Raw genomic sequence first — 24,846 nt, 5'->3', positions numbered from 1 at the left:
TAAGTTGAAGCACTTACTGAAAGTCAGCTTTAAACTGGTTTATACTGGTTCATTGGGACTATGCCAGTCTTGCTACTGTTGATTTTCCGAAAGCTTTTAAGATCAATTACTTGAAAAGTATGAATGCTGTCAAGTTCATTCCAAATGCAATTTGATTAAAATGACCTTCTGTTATAGTAACATATATATGTGGTAACATGATTCAAATTGAAATGTGTTTCTATGAAACAGGTCTGAGGTATTTAGGTTGAAAGTTTAAGAATACAAATAGTTCCAATAGGCATACGAGTACAAACGGTAGAAAGCATATGCTTAATCTGTGTTACGATTATGAGAGGGTCTTTGGAAAATGTTCTTCCCTGTAAGGGGTCCCTGGCTCAAAAAAGTTTGAGAACCTGTAGATGGAACCCCAAGGCGCAAGAAAGAGAGGCGAAGGGACCTCGAGACCGACATAAAGCAGAGCGGGCTGACATGGAAACAGCTGGAAAGGAAACCCCAGGACAGGAGACTCTGGTGAACTGTGGTCAACAGCCTATGCTTCATGAAAGGGAGCAATAGGCGCAAGCAAGTAAGTACTATAGATATGCAGTTAACTTTCAGTGTGGGGGCCCATTCACATTTACTCTAAGTGAACAGATGGAGTTGTGCCTCCCTGACCTTCATTTGACCTATTGTGTCACTCACAGTAGTCACAAGACAAACAATGACTCCCTGTTTCATACACCACACTGACTTTCTTATCATTCCTTAAGAGTGGAGTTTCCTGTCTGCATTTCAAAATAAAATCTCTCCTTCCATTTGTAAGATTTTAAAAATGAAAAAACCCATTCTCTCTGACTGACGCTTGTAATTGTCTTCTTTAATGTGTAAATAATCAGTCTATTGTGTGTATAATTGTGTGTTTTAATTAATTTTGTTTGTCTATGCTTTTACGCTGTATGTGTTATCTCTTTGTCCAAAGGTCTACAAGAGTACCAGTTTAAATAAAGGATTAACAAACTGAAAAGAAGAGCGTGGGCGTTGACTTTGACCTATACAGGCGAGTAAATGGTCAGGAGCAACTCTCAATGTGTTCATATTGAAGCTCAATAACTTAATGTATATGATTCAAAATGTGTTCTGTTCTGTTTTACAAAATACAGAGCAAAGTAATATAAAAAATTATATTGAAAAACAATCTGAACCTAATTAAGATGTCACCCCATTTACCTCATTGTTTTTTTTACAATTCTGTATCTTCTTCTGTTAAATGTGGTAATTACACCCTGAATATGCACTGTGTCTCTTACTTCCTATAGGTCTATCACACAGGCTTTAGAGAGAGTCTAATATAAGTAATAAAAGACTGTCAAACATTCATTTATGAGAGCAAAGAAAATGCATTCAATTCTCAAGGCAAACCATGACTTACTGAGGAGACAACATTATTTCATGAGCAAACTGAACTAAGTGCAGAAGGAGGAGATGAGTCCCTATTGATTCTCTTTTATGTTGAGGCACTCCAGCATGCCATCCAGACACACCAGCTTAAACTACCATCTAAGGATGTAACCAGTGCAGCACAGAGAGCCACTCGGGCCTCCTCAGAGACTTCAGATAGCAGCGCCTGGGTCAGGCCTGTGACCTCGCTGGCGGTTTTGACTGAGCTCCTCACTCTTTTGCTATTTCTCAAGTTCAAGTTATTAAACCTTCTCAAACACTCTGAACAAAACGCCAATGAAACAAGGTCACCCTCTTAGCGTACACTTTAATGGTGTTTATTTTCAGCAAGAAAGACATTTCAGAAGTCGTTACAGATTGCATCTGTGTTTGTCTACAGGATTTTTTTTTCCACTTCCAAGATATACAGGCTATTACCAGCGTTTGATTACAGCAGTAATCAAGTGACTAATCAATACTGATGTGTTAGAATTGACTCAACAATGTCACATTTTTGTTTATAAGATGCACGCGTTTTGTCATAGTGCCTATTAGGAGTGGGAATCACCAGAGGCCCCACGATAGGATATTATCACAATACTTAAGTCACCATATGATCTTATTGAGATTGTAAACATTTTGTGATATGCTGGGTATTGTGATAAGATATATTGAGATATATTGCAATATATAACCTTTTTTTCCAACTGCAAATTATGCAGTTTGTCAACATCTGTTTTATCTAATAAGATACAGTTTCACTCTGTTCATCCCAGAGATTTCATTCACATATCTTGAGGTCAGAGGTCACGGGACCCCTTTGAAAATTGCCATGCCAGTTTTTCCTTGCCAAAATTTAGCGTAACTTTGGAGTGTTTTTTAGCGTTCTTCCTGACACGCTAACATGACATGGTTGATACCAACTGATTCCTTAGGTTTTCTAGTTTCATTATGATACCGTACAGTATCTTCACTCTAGCTTTAAGACTGAGCCCACTACAACCACAGAAAGACAGAATAGTGGCCAGGCCGTCAGATTGTTAAGAGGTTAATAGTTTATATAATAAAAGGTTGATACTTGATACAATGGTGTCACGCAAAATATCACAATACTATGCTGCATCTATTTTTTCCCTCACCCCTAGCGCTTATTAGCACCCCCAAGTCTCTGACTTTTCTGCCAGTTCACACAGATGTTTTGAAACTCAACACAGTTCACAACGGATTCTAAAACATTAACAATGAGCTGGGAGGAAATTTGGGGACTATTGGACGCTATAACAAAAGCAGAAGATCTGAGCTGTGTGTAGATGTTATGTATGTACATACTGTATGTATGAATGTCTAGATGTATGTCTATACACGTATATACAGCTGCATCTATTATAGTGACTTAGATTGACTTCATATGTGTGCTTTTTGTGTGTCTGTCATATTATTGTTACACTTTACTGACCAGTCTTTTTATATATAGTGTTTTATTACTTTTATTCACTTCTTTATTTCTGATTGTATGTCTACATCTCTTCGAATACAATATGCTTGCTGCAATGCTTTGTTAAAGGTGTCACCTTTGACCAGAATATAAAGATAAGTTCTGCAGGTTTGAACAATCTTTGGCCACATGACATGTTTAATTAATGGACATGCAGGTAGAAAACAATAAGGTCATTGTAACCCCAGTGTTGTTGTTTAGGGACCTGGAGACCTTGCATCCTCTTTAACACCTAAAAAAACACATACCTGCTATTGTTTAATTACCTTGATATGTTATAAATTCTGCTTATTTATGAGAATTGCTTACAAACACGATTTTAAGCTTGTTTAAGAAAATTATGCATTACTTCTTTTGGGCGATAGATTTCTGTTATTGGAGTTTTATAACAGTTTGAAGAGGTCTAAAAGAGAGTGAGACCTCACTTGGGCCTAACTGACAAACAGGATCACTATGTGTGGATCAGAGGAGAAAGTAAAACCCTAAAAGTAAAAGTCATGTCATGTCTATTCAAGCATTCAGATTTATGTATTCTTGTGACAGAAAACTTATAAATAAAGTTGAAAAAAAATCTCTATAGGATAACATTCTTTGGAATTACTTTTTGGCAACCAAAAGGAAAATATTGCCTATTTATTCATGCATAGCCCATTTATGATGTAATATATGAAATATGTCATTATTTGGTGTAATAACAATGCATTCTACGCACCATTTTGGTATTTTAACTCCATCAAATGTGGAAGCTTAGTTTGTGAGGGTTAACAAAAATTCCGTGTGGAAATAATTTCTTCATTTGCACCTCTCAATATGAGTGTTAGAGAACAGCCCAATGGCAGGGATTTGAACCCTGATCCTCTGGTGAAATAACTGTTTCCTGTTTACACTGTTGCACTGCTGCTCAAGGTTACATGTTGTAAGGGTAACAGTGAACTTTACAGAGGCTTCGTGGACTGTACAAAAGTTCACTGTAGGAAGCAAATTTGAGACTTTTTGTATCAAGAATTACGCTAAAAGTGATATATGATGATGAGAGAGGTTATAAGAAGAGAATGAAAAAAATAAATACCAATTTCTTTCCATTTAATGTGTTGTGTTGTTGTAATAAATGATTGTGCTACAGTGACCTCTAGGGGGGAGTTTGTATTATAAAACATTACAATGATTAAAGGGTCAGTACACCTAATGGAAAATTAATAAATAAACCGAATTGTGACCAAAATGAACATGCAGTTTAATTTGAGTTTTGTTTTCTAGAGTTTGTCAAACACAAACCATATCCTCTCAATAAAAGATTATTCACACCGTGCATCACTGACAGTTTTAGGGGAGATATAAATATACTTTTTAATCATCCAACTCATGTGGGATAGATTTGTTCATTTTAATATATGATGAACGTAATGTACAGAGATTACATTTGGGATAAGACTTCATTACCCGCAAGCACACATTAAATTCAGCGCAGTAGACATTGGGGAGAAGGCTAATAACATTAATGATGCTGCTTTCATGTGAGACATTTGGAGACTTGGGCATTTATGTAATTATCTACTTGGCAGAAATTGGTATTTGGTCTTTCTAAAAAAGCTTTCAGGTTGGGATGTAAAAAAAAAAAATAGGGTGAAAGACAGCAGTCAGTGGATTGTGGTATGCTATAATAAAAGGCACAATAAAACACAAATAGGCTACTCAGGGATAAAACTGTATTGATTGTTTGTTTGGCTTGCATTAACGTCCCTTTGTGATTTTCCAGGTGAGCAAATTAACTTTCCACGGGTGTTTTTTTATTTATTTATTTTTGACTGTTTAGAGCATATTCCCTTTTCTCCTTGCTTTAGAGTCTTAAACCATTAAAATTATGCCAAATAAAGAATATAAAAGATGATGAAAAGTTTTAGTTTAATAAAATGCCACTAGAGCAAGCGACAACCCCCAAACTACCTCCTCTCTGCAGCAAAATAGGATCCTCCACACACTGCAGCCTTACATTAACCACACCCCTTCTCATGTTGCAGCAAAACACTCCACAGAGGTTTTTTCCTGTTATTTTCCCAGAATTCACCTGGAGGAGTACAGTGACGAACGAATATACTGATGAGAAATCCGAACTGTTGGAAGAGCCGATTCTTTTGAGCCATTCACTGGGGTGGATATTTGTATTTGTTAATTTACTTAATTGATCCCAGTAGGTTTATAGTTCATGTATGCAACACGAAAATGATTAAAAAATAAAACTTTATAAATAATATACAGGTTATATATATCATTAGATAATATCTCAGTATAAATCTAGTATGTTAGCCCATATAAATTAAGCTTAAAAAATATAAATCTAGTATGTTAGCCCATGTAAATTAAGCTTAAAAAAATATAAATCTAGTATGTTTGCCCATATAAATTAAGCTTAAAAAATATAAATCTAGTATGTTAGCCCATGTAAATTAAGCATAAAAACATATAAATCTAGTATGTTAGCCCATATAAATTAAGCATTAAAGGGAAAGCATTTAACTTTCAAATAATATAAATCTAGTATGTTAGCCCATATAAATGAAGCTTAAAAAAAATATAAATCTAGTATGTAAGCCCATATAAATTAAGCATTAAAGGGAAAGCATTTAACTTTCAAATAATATAAATCTAGTATGTTAGCCCATATAAATGAAGCTTAAAAAATATATATCTAGTATGTTAGCCCATATGAATTAAGCTTAAAAAATATATATCTAGTATGTTAGCCCATATAAATGAAGCATAAAAACATATAAATGTAGTAAGTTAGCCCATATAAATTAAGTATGAAAAGGACAGCATTTAACTTTCAAAAAATATAAATCTAGTATGTTAGGCCATATAAATTAAGCATAAAAGGTAAAAAAAAATATATAAATCTAGTATGTTAGCCCATATAAATTAAGCATAAAAGGTAAAAAATATATAAATCTAGTATGTTAGCCCATATAAATTAAGCATAAAAGGTAAAAAATATAAATCTAGTATGTTAGCCCATATAAGATTCAAGATTCAAGATTCAAGATGTTTATTGTCAGGCCGGCTGTACAGGTACAAACGTGTGAAATACTTTTTGCTGGGAAGCTCCATTAAAATAATAAGTTATATTACATTTACATTACAATTACATTACAATTATAAAGAAGAAATACTTTGTACAAGGGCATATTAAGAATAAATACAGGCATATTAAGAACATATACAGTATATACAGTATAACATATATATTTTTGTGTGAGAAGGTGTTGTATGAATGATCTAATTAAAAGTCTGATGGCCAGGGGAAAAAACTGTTCCTCAGTCTGCTGGTGAGAGTAAATTAAGACTAAAAGGTAAATAAATGTAGTATGTTAGCCTAGCTTGCAAAACAACTGTGTTATGCTATCTTTCAGATGGGGCTCTGTTGAACGGATCGTTCACGGACCGCCCATCATCAGCAGATGACAACAACAAAACAGCCTGAGAGCTGAGAGGCTGTTAGCATAGATAGCTCGCTACCTGAAACAAACAACTGGCGGCTCTTTGTCCGTGTGTGTTTCACCATCTCGGCTGCCAAATTACACACTTACTTTACACTTAGCACTATGGTTAATCAGTGCAATCAGCCATGGTGTTTGTCAGTAAGTCTAGTTTTAGTCTAGCTTAACGTTAGCTAAGTGCTAAGCTACCTCTATGTATGCCAAGCTAAAACAGGTTAGCTAGCTAGCTCGGTTGCTAGCTTGTTAGCTAGAAGAGGTGGAGACCAAGAACAGGGAGATGCGAGCAAAGTGAGGTAAGGACAACGAAATGCTGTGTTTAACAAACTCAATGTGTGATAACAATATAAGTATAAGCAGCTGATGTTGGTTGTTTTGACTGATCTTGTTACATTTGTCAGATTCATCGTCGTTAGATGTGAGCTCTCCTGCGCTGCTAGCCGGACAGCTGTGGTAGCTGATAGCCAGTTAGCTCAGTCAGCGGGTTGTTAATGAGCAGCTGGCTTGTTTGTGCTTCACTCTTTGGCTCTGTAACCACAACTAACTGGAGGCCTCGATGTTAACAGCAACGATTAGTGATCTCAGTCCTAAATACAGTAAGCATTTGTGCTCCTGAATGATACGAGGCCTCTGGTGACGTGCAACACCAGCTACCTGACATCATCACAGTCTGTGAGAGCAACTTAGCAGGTAAACAATAAACATAGTTAAATACAGCTAACTAGGTTTTCTAACTAGGTGTAGCTTTCTGGCTCGTCTGCTCTCCAGATAAACATCAACAAAATGTGAACTAAATACTTCTTCAGGCATGTTATGAAAGTTTAAATTTGTCTTACATTAGACCAACATATTAGGTGACTTCTTACATATTAAAAACGTAACAGTGTCCAGTTACCAAGGTACAGCATTTAACTTTAAAAAACATAAATCTAGTATGTTAGCCCATATAAATTAAGCATAAAAGGTACAGCATTTAACTTTAAAAAAATATAAATCTAGCATGTTAGCCCGTATAATTTAAGTTTTGCGTTTGTCTTACATCAGACCAACATATTAGGTGACTTCTTGCATATTAAAAACTTAACAGTGTCCAGTTACCAAGGACATGGTGACTCACCTCTGAGTCAGTAGACAGGTAATTGCAAAGGCCTAACATGATAGGGTCGAAGGGGGATGACATGTTGTTTAGTTAAAGCTTGTGATATAAATCATCTAAAAATATAATAATATCCTTACACATAATTATATGCATATAACACAGGTATTAATCTAGTAGCTTTATGGCGTAGTGGTTTGAGTAAAATTGCAGCATCACTTCTCACTAGAGCTCATTTAATTTACTTGAACTTTCTCCATTTAGGAAACATTGCAAAAATCCGATGCATCTTGTCCTCCACGGATCTTGAACTTTAATTCACACTTTCATATTCTCCCGTCTAGACTATTGCAATTCCCTCTACACCTTCCTCAGTCAATCTGTTTTAAATCGTCTACAGGTGGTTCAAAATGCAGCGGCCAGGTTATTAACCAGAACAAGCCGTCGGTCTCACATCACCCCTGTTCTGGCATCCCTCCATTTGCTCCCTGTAAAATTCAGACTCAACTTTAAGATCTTGCTAATTACATATAAGGCATTGCATGACCTCGCCCCCAGTTACATTGCTGATCTCCTTGTTCCATATTCCTCCTTCAATCCTCTAATCTCGGCCTTTTATCCATCCCATGCTCAATCTGCAAAACAAAAGGTGATCGGGCCTTTTGTTTTAGCCCCAACTCTCTGGAATCACCTCCCCCAATCTATTAGAGCTGCTGAATCTCTGGACTGTTTTAAGGGGCTTCTAAAAACCCATCTCTATAGGCAAGCCTTTCTATAGGCCTCATCCACATGTGCGTTTGTTTGATCTGTTTCTCATTGTTTCTGTGTTTCATATTGTAATTTTTCCTTGGTTTCATCATTGTTTGATGTTTCTTCTTGTGTGTGAAGCACTTTGTAACGGTGTGTTTTAAAAGGTGCTATATAAATAAAGCTTTACTTACTTACTTACTTACAGTAAGGAAAGCTTAATTAAATGTAAAAACTGTGATTATCCGCTATCTCATGTTCATGTTTGTGTTTTTTTCACAGGGTGGCCTTGCATGACTAAATGAGCAAGATAGGCAAACACGAAGAACTCTGGGAGATTCAACATGAAGTTGTATGTGTTCCAGGTCAATAATGGCAGCACATTGACATTTGACACTGATCTTGCTGTCCAAACGTAAGAAACATTTTACCGATATTAGTCAGAAATAGTGGTCAGCACACCTTGGCTGTTGTGATCTAAATAAACTCTTCCTTTGTTTCAGTGTACTGGAGCTTAAACATGCCATCCAAGCCAAATACAAGGTTGCAATTCAACATCAAGTCCTCGTTGTCAATGGAGGGGAATGTATGGCTGCAGAGAGGCGGGTCTGCAGCTACAGTGCTGGCACTGTAAGTTTATACAATTTATTAGTGTGTGATTTACTTGCCTTGATGGTATTCAGGTTGCATATGTGATTACTAATGTTTTACTGTTGATCTTTAGGAAACCAACCCCATATTCCTGTTCAACAAAGAGATGATCTTGTGTGACCGGGATCCAACGATCCCCAAAACCACCTTCTCGATTGAGAGTGAGATTCAGGTTAAGGTGGAGGAGTCTCTACTGATGCCAGCTGTCTTTCACACTGTTGCCTCGCGAACACAACTTGCTCTGGTAATTATCTTTTTTTTATTTAGTTTTCTTTTTAAAGCTGCCTTTCATTGCTTTTGAAATGACTGTCATGTGCACCACCTTTATGAGATGAACACATATAATCATTGTATCCAATCCATTAACTAAGGAATGCTCCCAATTTGTTCTGACTTAGTTATGTTTTTTTTGCCTCTGCAGGAAATGTTTGAAGTTGCCAAGAAACTTTGCTCTTTCTGTGAACGATTGGTTCATGATGAACACCTTCAACACCAAGGCTGGGCTGCCATTATGGCCAATCTGGACGACTGCACTCTGTCTTATCAGAAGTTGCTCGTGAAATTTGATACTTCATATGCAAATTATCAACATGACCTGGAAGAAATTAAAGTGAAACTTTCAAAGTAAGTGTTGGCACAGAGAACACACTAATCTTATCCAATAGTTTTGAACTTGAAATACAAAGTACTGTGTGCTTATTAGTAATTACTATGTGTATAATGCCTTTGCTGACTATTTAGAATTATCTAATCTCAATCTTGTTTCAATTAAATAACTGAAATAACCCTGATGAACTTGCTGTATTTATGCAGATTTTGCTCTGGTTGCAGGTTAGGGACATCAGTTTCTGTAATGGCGAGGATACCTCTGTTGGAATGTTTGACCAGACACAGTTACAGAGAGAGCATGGACAAGTCCAGCTCAACCCCAGGAAAGAGCTCAGATGAGACGGAAGAAGAAAAATCCACCGACTCTGTGCGCTGCGCCACCGATGCACAGAGGCCCCCCAAGTCATCGGCATCCTTCCCCGCTTCGGGGGCGCCCACGTGTGAACCAACCGGAGACCAGGAAACAAATGAAATGACTGACAGCGGTGAGCTGAGAGCTGCGCTATTAGACGACGACGACGACGACGACGACGACGGTCCAGAGTTCGCCAACCCGTCCTGCTTCAATGTCACACTATTAGACTGGATCAACGTGCAAGACCGACCCAATGATGTGGAATCGGTCGTGAGGAAATGCTTTGACTCCATCAATAGGGTGAGTCACAGATGTATGAATAGGCATGTCAAAACAGTGCTCTAAATATGTGGTTACAAATTGTGGTGGAAAATATCACAAGTCTTTGCTTTTTCTTTCAGCTTGACCCTCGGATTATTCAGCCCTTCCTGACAGATTGTCGTGACACAATTGCCAAGCTAGATAATCAAAACATGAAAGCCATCAAGGGGCTTGAGGACAGGTTGTACGCTCTCGACCAAATGATTGCAAGCTGTAAGAAGTTGGTGAATGAGCAGAAAGAACTTGCTCAGGTATGTACAGTAAGAGATAAACACTATGAAGTTACTTTCTCTGTCTTTGTCTATCATGAATCGTGCTTAAATGTCATCTCTTGCAGGGATTTTTGGCCAATCAGAAGCGGGCCGAAAATCTGAAGGACACATCTGTTCTGCCTGATTTGTGTCTGAGTCACACCAACCAGCTGATGATCATGCTCAACAACCACAGGAAGCTGCTAGACATCAAAAAGAAGTGCACCACTGCCAAACAAGAACTCGCAAACAACCTTCAAGTCCGACTCAAGTAAAAACCACTTCTTCCCAACTTCTTCTTGTTTGTTAACTCACTGCTTTCTGCACATAGCGCTATTTGTTTGTTGCCAAAGTCAAGAGAATCATGTTTTGCAACTTCATCTTTTTGCATTAGATGGTGCTGCTACGTGATGCTCCACGCAGACCAGGATGGGGAGAAGCTTCAGGCTCTACTCAGACTTCTGACGGAGCTCATAGAGAGAGTGAGGGTGGTGGAGGCCCTCAGCACTGTGCCCCAGATGTACTGCTTGGCAGTGGTGGAAGTCGTCAGGAGAAAAATGTTTATGCGCCACTACAGAGAGGTCAGTGCTAAACGCCGTCACTGGACAGTAATCACGTTTTCGGACATAGTGCTTCAAAGAGGTGAGCTCTTTTGCTTCACTGAGTCTGTAGCTTTTGGGCGTGTTTAGCGCCGAGAACATAATTTGCATATTCCGCTCTAATTGGGCAGTTGTTCTCTGACTTTGCCACTATAATGAAGAGAGAACAGGCCCATTATGTTGTATGCTGGTGTTTGACAATGAAGTTCATTTTAAGCTTTGTTTTTGTCTTTTGTTTGTTTACCTTGTAATATCTAACATTCCTGAAGCGGTAAACGGAACAAAATATGATAATAAGTGCCTGAGCTGGCGAGATAAACTGGCATTGCGGTCCTGTACCTATTCCAGAAATGGAACTGGTTTTGTTGTCCCTTCATGTGGGACATCCTATTTAGCAGGCTCATGAAGGACTAGGAGTGTACCACTGTGTGGTTTGGGAGCTGCGGTATTGGCGACCCCTCACATTACATTAGCATAAGGCTAAAGCTTTATCAGCTCTATAAATCTTTGCCGACAGCTCCTGCGTCTAATTAATAAACTGTGTCTTTGTATTGCTATGAATGCACAGTAAGAGTGAGGAATAGTTGGACGCCAATAATGGAATTGATTTTGCTCATATTCGTCCTCTTTTATCGAGCTGATTTCGTTTTTTTCACTGCAGATGATGCAACAGGAAGCCACTTTCTTTTCCCTTTCTATTTCTCCAAAACAGAGTCTTAAACAGTTTTTCTCCCGAGAAGACAGGCCTTTTTCTTTTGAATTATCTGGATAAAAAGATATTGATTGTACAGTTTTGAACAGGAATAGAACTAAATAATGTCCTTTTTTTGACATTTAAACAAATAGAAATTGCCTCAGTAACATTTAAATCCATGCTAAGGAATGCCACCAAGTTCTGAAACACGATTATTACTTTTGTTGTAGTAAAATCTTTACTCTGTATCAATCTTTTTTCAGTGGGCTTATGCACTGGTGAAGGATGGGAAACGACTGTACGAGGCGGAGAAGTTCAAAAGGGAGTCCTTTGGGAAACTCTTCAGTAAGTGTCTTTTGAAGACTCGGCTGATTTGAGTCGTCACCGTGGAGCACAAAATTGGAAATAACACATAAATACCAACCAAGATCAGAGTTTTCATCCCTTTTATTTCTTTCCTTTTCAGGGAAGTCTTTCCTCAGAAATCGTTTGTTTAGAGGACTCGATTCATGGCCTCCAACATCATTTTGTGTAAGTTACAATTTAAGAGCATTTTTCACCAAGTACCAGGTATTAATGTTTATTATTTCCACTGTATTTTAAGCGGTCTCTTCTTTCGCTCTGCTTATTATTGTTTACAGACTCGAAAGCCCAGAAGGTTTGATGACGAACTTCCAGACATCTCACTTGATGACCTGCAGTACTTGAAATCTTGTTGTCCTGTAGAGGTGCAGCCTTTCCTTATGTAAGTCCTCAGTTATGGAAATGGTTATCCGTTTATTTAACACTACCTATAAGATATGGCCGACGAAAACATACATAAGTTTGTAACTTATAATCAAATATGCTACAATAAACAGAACAGACAACAACTTGTAAGACTTTTGTGTTATCAAGTGTCTCACAAGTAATCCAATAGCCCTACGTATGTATGGTGAGGAAGGGCTGAGGTGCACAGCTGTGCAGCAAACTGTACATAAGATACAGGAGATATACGGGCTGTTTTTTTAAGTTGATGTTAAAGCTCTAAATTAAGTAATTTATTTATAAAATGATTATTGATTGATTTGGAGCCTGATCCTGTGGTGAGGAAATTGGCCCAGCTTAGAGCTGCAGCGATTAATTGATTAGGTGTCAACTATTAAATTAAACTATTTTGATAATCGATTAATCGGTTTGAGTAATTTTTTAAGAAGAAAAAAAAGTCTAAATTCTCTGATTCCAGCTTCTTAAAAGTGAATATTTTCTGGTTTCTTTACTCCTCTATGACAGTAAACTGAATGTCTTTGAGTTGTGGACAAAACAATTAATCGAGAAAATAATCAACAGATTAATCGACAATGAAAATAACTGTTAATTGCAGCCCTAGCCCAGCCTGTAGCACTAACTTGCAGACCTCTGCCTTAGACTACCAGTACTAAAAGAAGATCTCAACGTAGTTTTAAACATTCTGTCCTTAATGTTATTCCTGATATATATTTTTTTTCTGCAGGGTTCCCACAATGTGTGACTTCGAGCCCTTAAATCGCCACGTAGAGACACTTCACCAGCTGGTCCAAGCTGCACAGAGTGTGGATGAGATGTCTCAAACTATTACTGACCTGCTAAGTGAACAAAGGGTAATGACAGCAACGTTTATTTGTGTTATTTAGTAAGTAGAAATGTAGATTTAGCTACATAGTATGATTTTCTCATTTATTTTTGTATTAAGTATTTCCCTTCTCTCCCTTCATCTGTTCTGTCTTTGCAGATATCCTTCAGTCAGAGATCCAACTTGTTTTCCCCACAGTGTGGAAGCATACCTGTGACCCCAACATCGAGGTCCTCCAAAACCCCTTCCTCTCTTAACCTTCAGGGACCCAGCTGCCAGCCCCTACATGTTCCCGTCCCAGCTCCTCTAGAGGACTTATCCCCAGACAGCATAGACGCGCAAACATTTGACTTTGAAACCATCGGCCACCCGAACATGGACCCAGTCCTGCAGCAGGGCTCCCTTGACCTGGACTCTCTAGCAGAGAGCCCCGAATCTGACTTCATGTCTGCCGTCAACGAGTTTGTGATCGAAGAGAACTTGATCTCTCCGAACCCCATCAGCGACCCTATTAGCCCTGAAATGATGGTGGAGTCGCTGTACTCGTCAGTCATCAACGCTATTGACAACAAGCGTATGCAGGACACCACAATACTAGAGAGGGAGAACTCGAAGATCACTGTCCTCAAACAAGTTATTGACAAGTACCGAACTGCTGCAGAGGACTCCCATTCAAACTTCAGGAGTGTAAAGGAGGACCTCTATCACTTGAGAGGCCTGGTGTTAAAAGAACAACAGGACTTTGGCTTTGTTTTGAGGAATATGACCACAGAGGTGCGAAACATTGTGGACAACATCTGCCAGACCCACAAACTGGAAGTGAAGGAGCAGCATCAAAGCGAGCTTCTCTCCCTTCGGCAAGAGCTCGAGAAGCAGGTTCAGACACTAACGGAGGAAAACCAAGTAAACCAGAATATTGTCAAAGATGTGCAGCGCGCAATGCTGGAGCTGGAGAAGCTCATGGAGCGCAAAGAGAAAGAACTCACTCAGCTCGAGAACGATAAAGAGCGATGGGTTGAAACGGAGAGTAACCAGACGGATAGAATCAAACACCTGGAGCAGATGATCAGCGATCAAACCGAAGAGACCAAGACGCTCTCGGCTTCAAGAGACTCTCTGACCAGCCAGCTTGAGAATCTGCACTTTGAGATCGAACGTAGCCAGCAGAAGATCCGGCAGGAGTTGGAGGTTGTTGAGCAGGCCCACTTAAAGGAGATGGAGGACAAAATGAAGCAGGAACACGCGGCAAAACTGGAGAGCCTCACCAAGGATAATCAAGAGGCTCTGGAACATCTGGCTGCTGAAAATAGTGCAAAGTTAAGCGAGGCAGCTGATCATCATGCCTCTGCACTTAAAGAGAAGGACAACCAAATGAAGGACTTGGAGGCTCGTGTTACCGAGCTCGCAGAACTCCGCTGCAAAGTAGAGGTGGAGCTAGCCCTCAAAGAGTCAGAGACAGAAGAGTTGAGGCTCTTATTCGAGGAGGCCAAGATGCAGCAGGCCGAGGCTGTGGAGTCGCAGGTAGAGGCTGCCACCAAAGTCCTCAGCGAAGAGCTGGCAGATATCAAAAAACAGCTTTATGTAAAAAACGAGGAGTACGAAGTGGACCTCGCAGAGCTGAGGTCTCTCATGAGGATTGAGAAGGACCACTGCATCTCAGAGCTGGTGGACAGACACGAGGAGGAGACGATCTTGTTGCGCAACGAGCTCTCCTCCCTCCAGAGGCAAGCCCAGGACGCTGATAAGAACCACGCCGAGCAGCAACAGAAACTCAAGCAGGAACTGGACCAGCAAGCGGCAGCTCTGAGTGAAGAAAAAGAAAAGCAGTTCGGGAGTTTCCAGGAACTGGAGCAAGAGTTGAGAACTGATATCAGCAATCTGGAGGCAGAAAACGACCTGCTCTCCAATAAACTAGAGCAGGACAGACAAGCAGCCGAGAAAGCTTTAGAAAAAGAGAAGGCCTCTGAGGTTTCATCACAAGATGCCTTTAAAGAGTTAGAGCAGCAGAAGGAGGACATCGAGAAGAGACTGTTAGACAAAATTAGACAACTTGAGGATGAGCTTCGTGAGAGACGAGCCTCAAAAAGGTAAATGTTTGATAACTTTGATAACAATGGGAAAACAGTGACACATCACATGTAAAAATCTAGATTTTCTGTTTCTACAGTTAACCTGACTGTAGTTTGTAATTGAAGCTGCTTACATTTAAAGTGACACACTGAAATACATTCTGCGGTTAGATGAGTAAACAATCTATTTTACTGCTGACAATGAACTGTTGGCTATTCTTTGTCTTTGCTTGTATCTCCACATTACATAATTCCTTTGTCAGAATTAAAGTATTCCGTGTGCCTTTCAGCGATGAAGGGTTGCCGCTGCAAGCCGAGGGCCGTGGAGATGCCGGAGCACCCCTGTCTCTGGACTCGGCACTACAAGAGCGGCTGCAGCAGGAGAGGGCCTCCCTGCAGTCCCAGATGGACCTCCTGGAGAAGAAGAAGAACGAGGAGATGCAGAACCTCAAGACATCACTAATCGCAGAGCAGCAGGTGTGTATTTCGTGAGCTCGTGTTTACAACACGGGAAGTAGTGTACACAATATGCTTGGCGTTCAAGTGGTTAAGTTCGTGAGTACACCGCTGCTTAGCAACGGTAATATTAACGTTACTGTCGGCATCTAGAAGCCACAGAGGCTAACAATTTTAGGAAAACTGTCATAGTAAAGAGAACACACCACCATATGCATAAAATCTGAGTAAAAAAGTTTCTTTTTTATGCAGTCAGAAGAGTTGGATCTGCATTTATCCCAGTCCCTGAAACATCCAACATCATAGCACTACTTTGAGAGGGCACATATCTTTACAAATTAAATAAAATATTGACTGAGTTGATCTTTGCATGTAAACTATTCATTCAATATCGATAGTGTTTTTGAGAATCGATACAGAATCACAAAACATAACCGCGATACTCAATATTTTCTTACATCCCTAATTTGAAGGCACCATAAATCACAAGTTTCATCAAACTGCAATACTACATTGATCACAAAGTCTGCCACGATATGATTTCGATTCAATTCACGGGCCCACAATCAACATGAGACGATATCTTATGCCCATTTAACACACTCATTTACATAAACTCACAAAAAGCAACACAGAGATTTGTATTACTGGGCTCTGTAGGAAGGAGGTTCGCTTAGACTGAAATTGTTGACAGACGTGGCATGGGAATTTCAACATAAAGGCGTATCTTAAAGATGATGATAAGACCATGTTTTCACTTTGCATCAATTATATTGGATTGTTGATCATTAAATCAATACATCAATCCAGACTGATGTATTGTTACACCCCTATCGTTGCCATGATTGATGCTATATTGTTCCTAATAATGGCAAACTGTTAATATGTCGACTGCCTGAAACGGAGTGCGTGTCGTGTAGTGTGAATGCTTTTTTAAGTAAGTACGTACTTTGTGAAATCTTGAATTTTTAATAGATATTGACATTGTCACTCTCAGCCACTTGCATTCAGTTTCAAGTTGAGCCTTACACATCAACAGATCAATGTTTCATTCATTCAACTGGCACTACTCTTGGTCTGTCTGATCTCTTTACAACAAAAGATCCCCAACGGGCAGCAGGAAGACTTTATTTACTCTTCACATATTGCTCGATTGCTGCTATTCAGCCATACGTTTTGTATTTTGTCACTTATTGATTACAAAGATTTCTCTGAATCTCTGTTATGGAGATCTCAGACCTCTCTCTGTTGCTCCACCCTTCATAGTTTAAGCTGATAAGACTTTTGTTTTGCACCAAGTATTACTTATTGTAATTTGAAATAGCGGTTGAGCCCACATGATTGCATTTCATTTTTTGTTTTTTCTTACTGAGTGTAATAAATGGTGAAGCGATCAGACACGGAACAATACAAACAAATCTAACAGATAAATAAAAATCAACAATTGTAAGTCCCATGGCTGCAAGCTGGTCTGCACTGTCAGAATTTAGCAATTAAAAGGCATCCTCTCAAATCATTTGTGCTTTGGTGTAAATCTCCTGTTGTGACCAAAACCTTGTAAAAATGCTAAATGGCTATTTTTTTTGTTTGTTTCTCTAGACTACTTTCAACACTGTTCTGACCCGAGAGAAGCTGAAGAAGGAGCAGATCATCAATGACCTCACAGACAAGTTACGGAAAGTTACCCAGCAGCAGGAGAAGGACAAAGGTGAGTGTTGTACACACTGAGCGCTTAATACTTTTTTATTTCTGTCTAATGAAAGAAGCCGTTGGTCCTGTGCCTGTCAGTGTTTCTTATTTATCTTAACTTATTGCAGCTCTGATAGAGACGCTCTCCGAGGACCGAGCTAGTGTCATGCAGGAGAAGAAAAACTTGGAAGAGGAGCTCAACCGCCTGCGCAGCACAGCACTGGTTTCCTCTTCCTTCTTCACTCCTCATAACCCCTCCGCTCAGGAGACCACTGACGCTGGAGCTCTGCCTGTTGCCGGGGCGTTCTCCTCTGAGCCCATGTCTGAAACCGACAGACTGGCCTCTGTGGCGGCCATTCGAGATGACGAACAGATTGATTCGGCAGTGGAAGCCAGCATGGTGACAGTCCAGTAAGCATCTTTTTTCTCCAATAAATATTATGATAGTTTTGAGATATTTTGTAGTGACTGTGATCTCTCCTAGGGCTGTCCTCAGCCAAAGAAGTTCTTAGTCGACTGACACTCATACGATTTTATTGACTAATCGATTAGTTGATTTAATCAACAAATCTGAGAAACAGTTTCTCCACAAAGAATCACACAAAAGCACCACTTTACATCTCGTGTTTACCAGAGATGTGCTCATAAGTTCCTTAGAAATAAGTCATTCAGCATGAAAACAGCACAACATGACTAATCGACTAAAGAAACCTCAGTCAACTAAGACCAAAACTACCGATTGGTCGACTAATCGACTAAGGCCCTGATCAGACAGAGCGCGTTTTGCAGGTGGAAAACACGAGGCGCACCGCACTGCCTTTTTGTTGCCCGATCAGACAGAGCATTTTTTGCAGTTTGCTGCGTCTTTTTATTTGATGTTGTTGCTAAGCAACCACCAAACGAGTGCTGGCGTTACCTTAATCCAAACCATGAACTGTACGCAACACAAATAGTTAATAGTAAAGTTTAAATTAATAAAAGCAATTTACCCAAAATCTCAAGTACCGCACTAATTTGCCTCCTGCTGTTCTGTTCAGATCATGGTAACTACGGTTGGTAAACTCATAAAGCTCCGTGATCCAGCAAAAGACACAATGAGAAAAAAATGCTAATGACGTTGGCCGCTTTTCCGCTCTGAGTTCAGGGCGCTCCTGTAAAAACGCGAGGCACACAGAGTGGCTAAACGCGAGGCGCTCAGCAATACAAACTCCAATCTGATTGACAGCAAGTACAAAAAGGGCGGCAGTAGCTCAGCCGTGGGGACTTGGCTTGGAGGGTTGCCGGTTCAAGTCCCCACGGACCAAGTACGAACTGTGAACTGGTAGCTGGAGAGGTGCCAGTTTGCCTCGCGTGGACTGCCGATGTGCCCTTGAGCAAGGCACCAGACCCAAAACTGCTCCCCGGGCACTGTATAGTAGCTGCCCACTGCTCCTAATATACTATGATGGTTTAAATGCAGAGACTAAGTTTCACTGTGTACTCTGTCTCATCGGGGCCTAAGCGGGGGCAGCCCTAATCTCTCCTGATGTAGTTCACAAGAAACCAGGTTACTGGAAAGAAATCCGGTTAAGGTAACACATTTACATGCATTTTGCCAGTCAAAGGATTTGTCCTTCTACTCCACACTTTATTTTTGAACCAAGATTGACACATAACTGTCCTAAATTATATATAAGAAACCTGTTTACGGATGTGTGCTGCTGAAGCCAACAGAATGTTGGTTTATTTAGGTCAGAGAGTTTTGACAGTTCACTGAGAGGACAACCTGTGTAGAAGAGATGCACACAGTTTTTCCTTACTGAATTTTACAAATACTGTTAAACTGTGGAAATGGAGTTATGTAGATTTCAGTTTCAGTTTAAGTTGGACTTTGGTGTTAAATATTTTGATGCAAATACACACCGCTTCAATCTCTTTTAATCTCCACGCTGCTCTTACTCCAATACTTCCCCTGTTCCTTTTGTTTGTCATGTACATGAACACCCCTTTAGAAACCTGTAACATACATAGTTTATACATAGTCAAGAAATCAGGTTTCTTACGCAGCAATGTAGCTCCTGTGAACCAGGTTTTCTTTTTCTCTTATTTGGTTTTTATTTACATGACGTTAAAGAGATCAAGTTACTGCAGACAGCTGACAATAATCAGGTGACTGTAGTGAATGTAAACTTATCGTGTGTCTTGTACAATTGAAGGTGAATGCCACTGAATTACAACAATCAGTCTTCATCTTCAGTGCAGTTTTTATCTAATACTGTGCTGCCTCTCAGATAGGGCTGCACAATTAATCAATTTTATTAAAATCGCAATACGGCCTACTGCAATTTTCAAATCGCAGGATGAGGAAGAGGCAAAATGTGTCAAAATACCATTTAAAATGAAATATTGCCGTACAGCAGCGATGTCCTGACCTGCACATCATATTCTACGGACTTAAGAAAACGCAAACCCTGCAAAAATCACACCATAATCAAATGAGAATAATGATGTAAAAATGATCATACCCTCTAATATCGCAAATCATATCGTAATTGCAATATCAGTCAAAATGATCATGATTAGATATTTTTTTTAAATCGTGCAGCCTTAACTCTAAAACACCTCAATGTTTTAATGTGCGACAGAGTCAGCATCACAAGTAATCTAATAATGGAGTAATATATATGATTAAAAAAACAAAGCAAATCCTCTTTCCCACCACAAATACTACACACAGCCTGTATCCCACTCAGGAAGGGGAAACACTATAGTTGTAACATTAGGTTTAAACCTTTTCATCAATAAGTCTTTATAATACCTGGTTTTAGGAGGTGCTGCAGGCCCCTCAGCACATCCATTCTATGTGCATACATAATAATAATAAATATATAGGACTATATTTAAAAGAATTTCTGCATTTTTCTTTCTATATTCCTTTAAAAGGTCATAACATTTTTTTTTTTAAACTGTATTTTTGTATGCTCCATGCCCCCCAACACTGAATTTTAATTGTCTCAAATTACAGTGGACTTACTTGATTCTGTTACAGAGTGCTACAGGAATGAGTCCTAAAACGCAGAAATGAGTTCGCATTTTAGCACTTCTTGTTCGCTCGTCTGGAAGTCAATGGGTTTATTGAATGGGTTTTTAGCTAGATGCCTGAAATAAGGTCTGTGGTTAACACAAGCTTAAGAGATTTTAACGTTTTGTTCTACGACATAAAATACATCAATAAATACTCCACTTGTGAATTCTGAAGCCTTTACGTGTCTTTTAAAAAGGCGTTTGTTAACAAGTGGCTGAATGAGACTACTAAACGTCATCACGCTGACTCGTCTGCCTTTACGGCCTCGTTGTGTATACTCACGTTCATGTGACCGCGGTGTAGTTCGTTTATAGCTTAACGTTTGCTTTTTATTTCTGCCGATTGCATTCACACTTCAAAAATCATAAAAGCGTTCATTTGTGGAGATTATCTTGCTGAACAAAAAGTGTCATAAACGTGTGTTTGCCACAGAGCTTATTTTCTGCAATAATCCAAAATCCCAATGGAAAAATCTCATTGGCTTTCTGTCGAGGGAACCAGGGCGATGCTAACTTCCTGGTTGGCCTACAAAAACACGTCATCCTCTCAGCACTCTATACTGGTGCTACAATTTTGTGCCATGTGCTACAAAACCTTCAGCCTCTAACGTACAGCCCTAAACAGTATTGAGCCTTTTGTTATGATGACGTGAAATTAATCACTGACAGAAAGTTTTTTGCGTTATTGAAGAAGGATTAAAAAGTGTGTAAAATATCACAAAATGACAAAGGACATTTGACCGTGGAAGGCAGGCTAGGATCAGACATTATAAGTTTTCTACTTATTACTATTAAGATTACAAGACTAGAAATGAGAACCAATTCACAATTTGCTAAATTTAAATTTTCTACATAATACATCCAGTTTTATTGACATTTTTCCGACATTAATCAATAACCTGATGTTTCTTTTCTCTTGTAGTGACAACGTCCTGATGTCAGAGGAGAAACAGCGGATACTCTTACTCGAGAGGGTAAATAGACACACTGAATCCATCTCAATGCATTTGAGAGCACAAGACGCTGTGTTTCTTATCTGTTTAATCAATCTGATGTATGTTTCAGACTTTACACATGAAAGAAGAAGAAAACAAGCGCCTCAGTCAAAGACTGGTTAGTTATTTATTGTTATTAATGTCTCTGTGGGCTATGCAACACCTGCTCCACTAGGTGGCAGTAGCATCAAAGAGTAAAATCCTGACCCAGGAGGCCAAAGAGCTCAGTGGAGGAAAATTAATTTTTAGGAAGAGAATGTGTAGATGGACGAAATTTAGTGAAACAAAACACATACTAATATAAGTGTTTAAAATATACTTTTGTAGTTTGAAAAATTTAATCGGCCTCACAAAAGAGGATGAAACTGAAATTAGAGTATAATGCTGTAAATAGGGGAAAAGTGATATTACTATAATTACTAAGCCTATTTCTTGCAAGTAGCAAATAAGACAAATGTATATACAGTAGATATATATATATATATAGCTATAGCCAATATTCGTAACCCTTCAGTGTAACATCTGTAACGTTGCCCTAATCCTTTTCTTTGTAGATGTCTCAAAGCATGTCGTCTGTGTCGTCACGGCACTCAGACAAAATCGCCATCAGAGAGTAAGTGAATAATTAACACATGGCCTCGCTGTTGTGTTTTTGTTTTAAGATAAAACTCCATCATTACATGCAGTGTAATTATACACATTATTGTATAATTACATTAATGTGTTGACTTTTTTTGTTATCACTTTGCTGAAGTCGGTGTCATCATCCCTTTGTGTGTCTTTTTTTTTTTTTTTTTTTTTTCAGTTTCCAGGTAGGCGATTTGGTTCTAATCATCCTGGATGAAAGGCACGACAACTACGTGCTGTTCACAGTTGGTCCCACCCTCTACTTCCTCCACTCAGAGTCTCTTACTGCACTGGACCTCAAACCAGGTCAGCGTCGCCCCAAACGTTGTGTGACCATTTGTGTTGACATTTGTTTTTTTAATTTACTAAAGAAATAAATATCTATAGTTCTTTACTAGATTTTATTATTAGATTCTTATAATCTTTATATTCCACACACACAGATTTGTGGTTTATTGAGTGTTCAATGAGTATTTGTTTAACACGTTTATTTGTTTTGTTGTTTAGCATCAGGGACCTCAAGACGGCCGTGGGTACTTGGAAAGGTGATGGAGAAGGAATATTGCCAGGCAAAAAAGGTACAAAGTTATAAAGTGATTTTTTAAATTTGTGTTTTTAAGGAATATTTAAGAATCAATATACTGACACTGAAGTTAAGTGTCGTCCTGGAAATGTAATTTTTTTTTGTGATAATTTCCACACTGGGTTTGGATTTATTTTTTTTGATGTGTTGACCGTGTCGGTATATTCACGTACGCACGGTTTGAACCTTCTTTCTGTTTCTTTCCTTGTCTCCTTTTCCTTCACTAGGCCCAGAACAGGTTCAAGGTTCCTTTAGGAACCAAGTTCTACAGAGTGAAAGCTGTTCCATGGAACAAAAAAGTATAATAGCCAAGTAACGAGCTAAAATGTATATTTATATTGCTTAATTTTTGAACAGGAACTTCTCATCATAATTCATAACTTGAAAATCGAAAGACCTTAAAAATGGAAAGAATTAAAGATAGTCATCATGCTATTTTCAGTTTCAGTTCAATATCCCACCTGCTACCACATTTGTTTTCTTTTAAACCCAGATTTGTTATTGTGGACCAAATGCTATTAACTTTCTTAGGGCATCGCCCTATACAGTACACTGTGGCGTTATGCCATTTGACCTGTGTGTAAAATTGAACAAAATTTGGATGTTAAATATTAGTTTCTCATTATCAGCATTTGTCCTTTTGTGGAAAATACTGTGTCATTATCAACATAATTAAATAAAAAAATATACATTTATTATAAATGTTTATGGAGGAATGTTCATGGCATGCATATTGATATATTTTCTTTGATTTACTTATCCAGATAAATGTTGTAGTTGGAAATGTAGTTAATGCTGTTTGTTACTCACAAAGCAGTGTGGCCCTCTGTCAATACTGAAATGTACATTATGGCTGACTGACGGAAACAGTCGTCTTTGCAATCCTTGAAATGCACTTTCAAAAACAATGCTTTTGTTGATTTGAAAAGGGAAGTGATTTGAGCTGTCAGAACTAAGTAAATATATCAGCACAAACTTCTCACTATCATAGATTATTGATATGTAGAAAGGAATACTTTGTGACTGTGTTTCATTATCGGACGACATTGTACATTATCCATCGAATCACACATGTAACAATAAATGACTGTATTGTAAAAGATAGAGTTTTGAAACAATAAAGGATTGATCCCAAACATATTCTGCTGTTTTATTACGCCCAATTATTGTTCTGTATTTGGGAATTATATGTGATCACACTTATATTCATTAGGGGGTGAAAAGTTTTCCCGGTTCATAGAGAAAAACTAATTTACTACACCAACAATTTGCTAATTTTCCCCAAGACTCACTCGCCTGCTGAGATTTCTATATTAACTAATGAGGAATCATTTTATTAGAGCATGTTTTAATGAAATAAAATACCGGAAAAAAATACACATTTTAGAAACGTATATGATAAATAGCTTTTTAATGATGCTTTTTAAAATTTTCTGGGGGATTCAGGAGTCAACGTGGAATAGCACAGTATAGTGTATTCATTTGATTTAGCATTTTTGCTTTTGTGGAAACATTAATGTTGGCACGCTGCTGCAGGAAACAGACTTCAAAAAGGCTTCAAATCGGGGCCCAAGAACGATGCGGCCCTCATGGAGAAGGAAGCCCACCAACATCACTTTCCCAGTTCACAGCGGGGAGCATAGCAGCTCTCTGCCGAGCACTCTCTACCATGTGGGTCTAGGGGTGTTTTAACAATGTTTAGCTCTATTTTCTCCATTTAGCATAAGCCTGTTGTCACATTTGGATGGCTCCTTCATAAATTGATGGTGTGATTCCTACAATTTCGGGACAGGCCTGAATGACAAAATATGCAACACAACATTCGATACCGAGGTGGCTGGCAAGCACCAACCATGTGCACTGGACAGGCTCTTAGTGTAAATGTTTACAACCCCCCACTGAGCTCAGTGCTGCTGGGAGTCACTCTCATCAGGCTGAATGGGATTTAACATTGCCATGTGGAGTCTCTAGCTACTTCCACCATTAAAGCAGCCTTGGACTTGCTGTCAAAACTTCTTTCAAAAGCACTCGACTACTTCTCTTCA

At 38.8% G+C, this 24,846-nt stretch overlaps 1 protein-coding gene across 3 annotated transcripts; it reads left to right on the top strand.

Moving 5' to 3' along the window:
- The first annotated feature begins 6,358 nt into the window (after positions 1–6,358).
- Positions 6,359–23,939, top strand: rb1cc1 (RB1-inducible coiled-coil 1). Of its 3 annotated transcripts, none has more exons than XM_074651541.1 (23): positions 6,359–6,701; positions 8,531–8,663; positions 8,752–8,878; positions 8,973–9,143; positions 9,321–9,523; positions 9,731–10,163; positions 10,265–10,435; positions 10,522–10,706; positions 10,830–11,016; positions 11,992–12,073; positions 12,195–12,259; positions 12,370–12,473; positions 13,221–13,347; positions 13,479–15,406; positions 15,679–15,865; positions 17,444–17,552; positions 17,662–17,944; positions 21,519–21,570; positions 21,662–21,709; positions 22,146–22,204; positions 22,397–22,524; positions 22,726–22,796; positions 23,029–23,939. In XM_074651541.1, the coding sequence occupies exons 2-23, from the start codon at positions 8,593–8,595 to the stop codon at positions 23,104–23,106; spliced, it is 4,869 nt and encodes a 1,622-aa protein (XP_074507642.1). In that variant the 5' UTR covers positions 6,359–6,701; positions 8,531–8,592; the 3' UTR covers positions 23,107–23,939. The 3 variants fall into 3 exon arrangements, with proteins under 3 accessions (XP_074507642.1, XP_074507641.1, XP_074507643.1); XM_074651540.1 differs by having other exon boundaries at positions 9,713–10,163; XM_074651542.1 differs by lacking the exon at positions 21,662–21,709 and having other exon boundaries at positions 9,713–10,163.
- The last annotated feature ends 907 nt before the right edge of the window (positions 23,940–24,846 follow it).

The sequence above is a fragment of the Sebastes fasciatus genome, chromosome 11 (genome assembly GCF_043250625.1).
Source record: "Sebastes fasciatus isolate fSebFas1 chromosome 11, fSebFas1.pri, whole genome shotgun sequence".
Taxonomy (NCBI): Eukaryota; Metazoa; Chordata; class Actinopteri; order Perciformes; family Sebastidae; genus Sebastes; species Sebastes fasciatus.
Note: the sequence above shows the minus strand (reverse complement) of the source record. Positions and strands in the feature narration are given on the sequence as shown.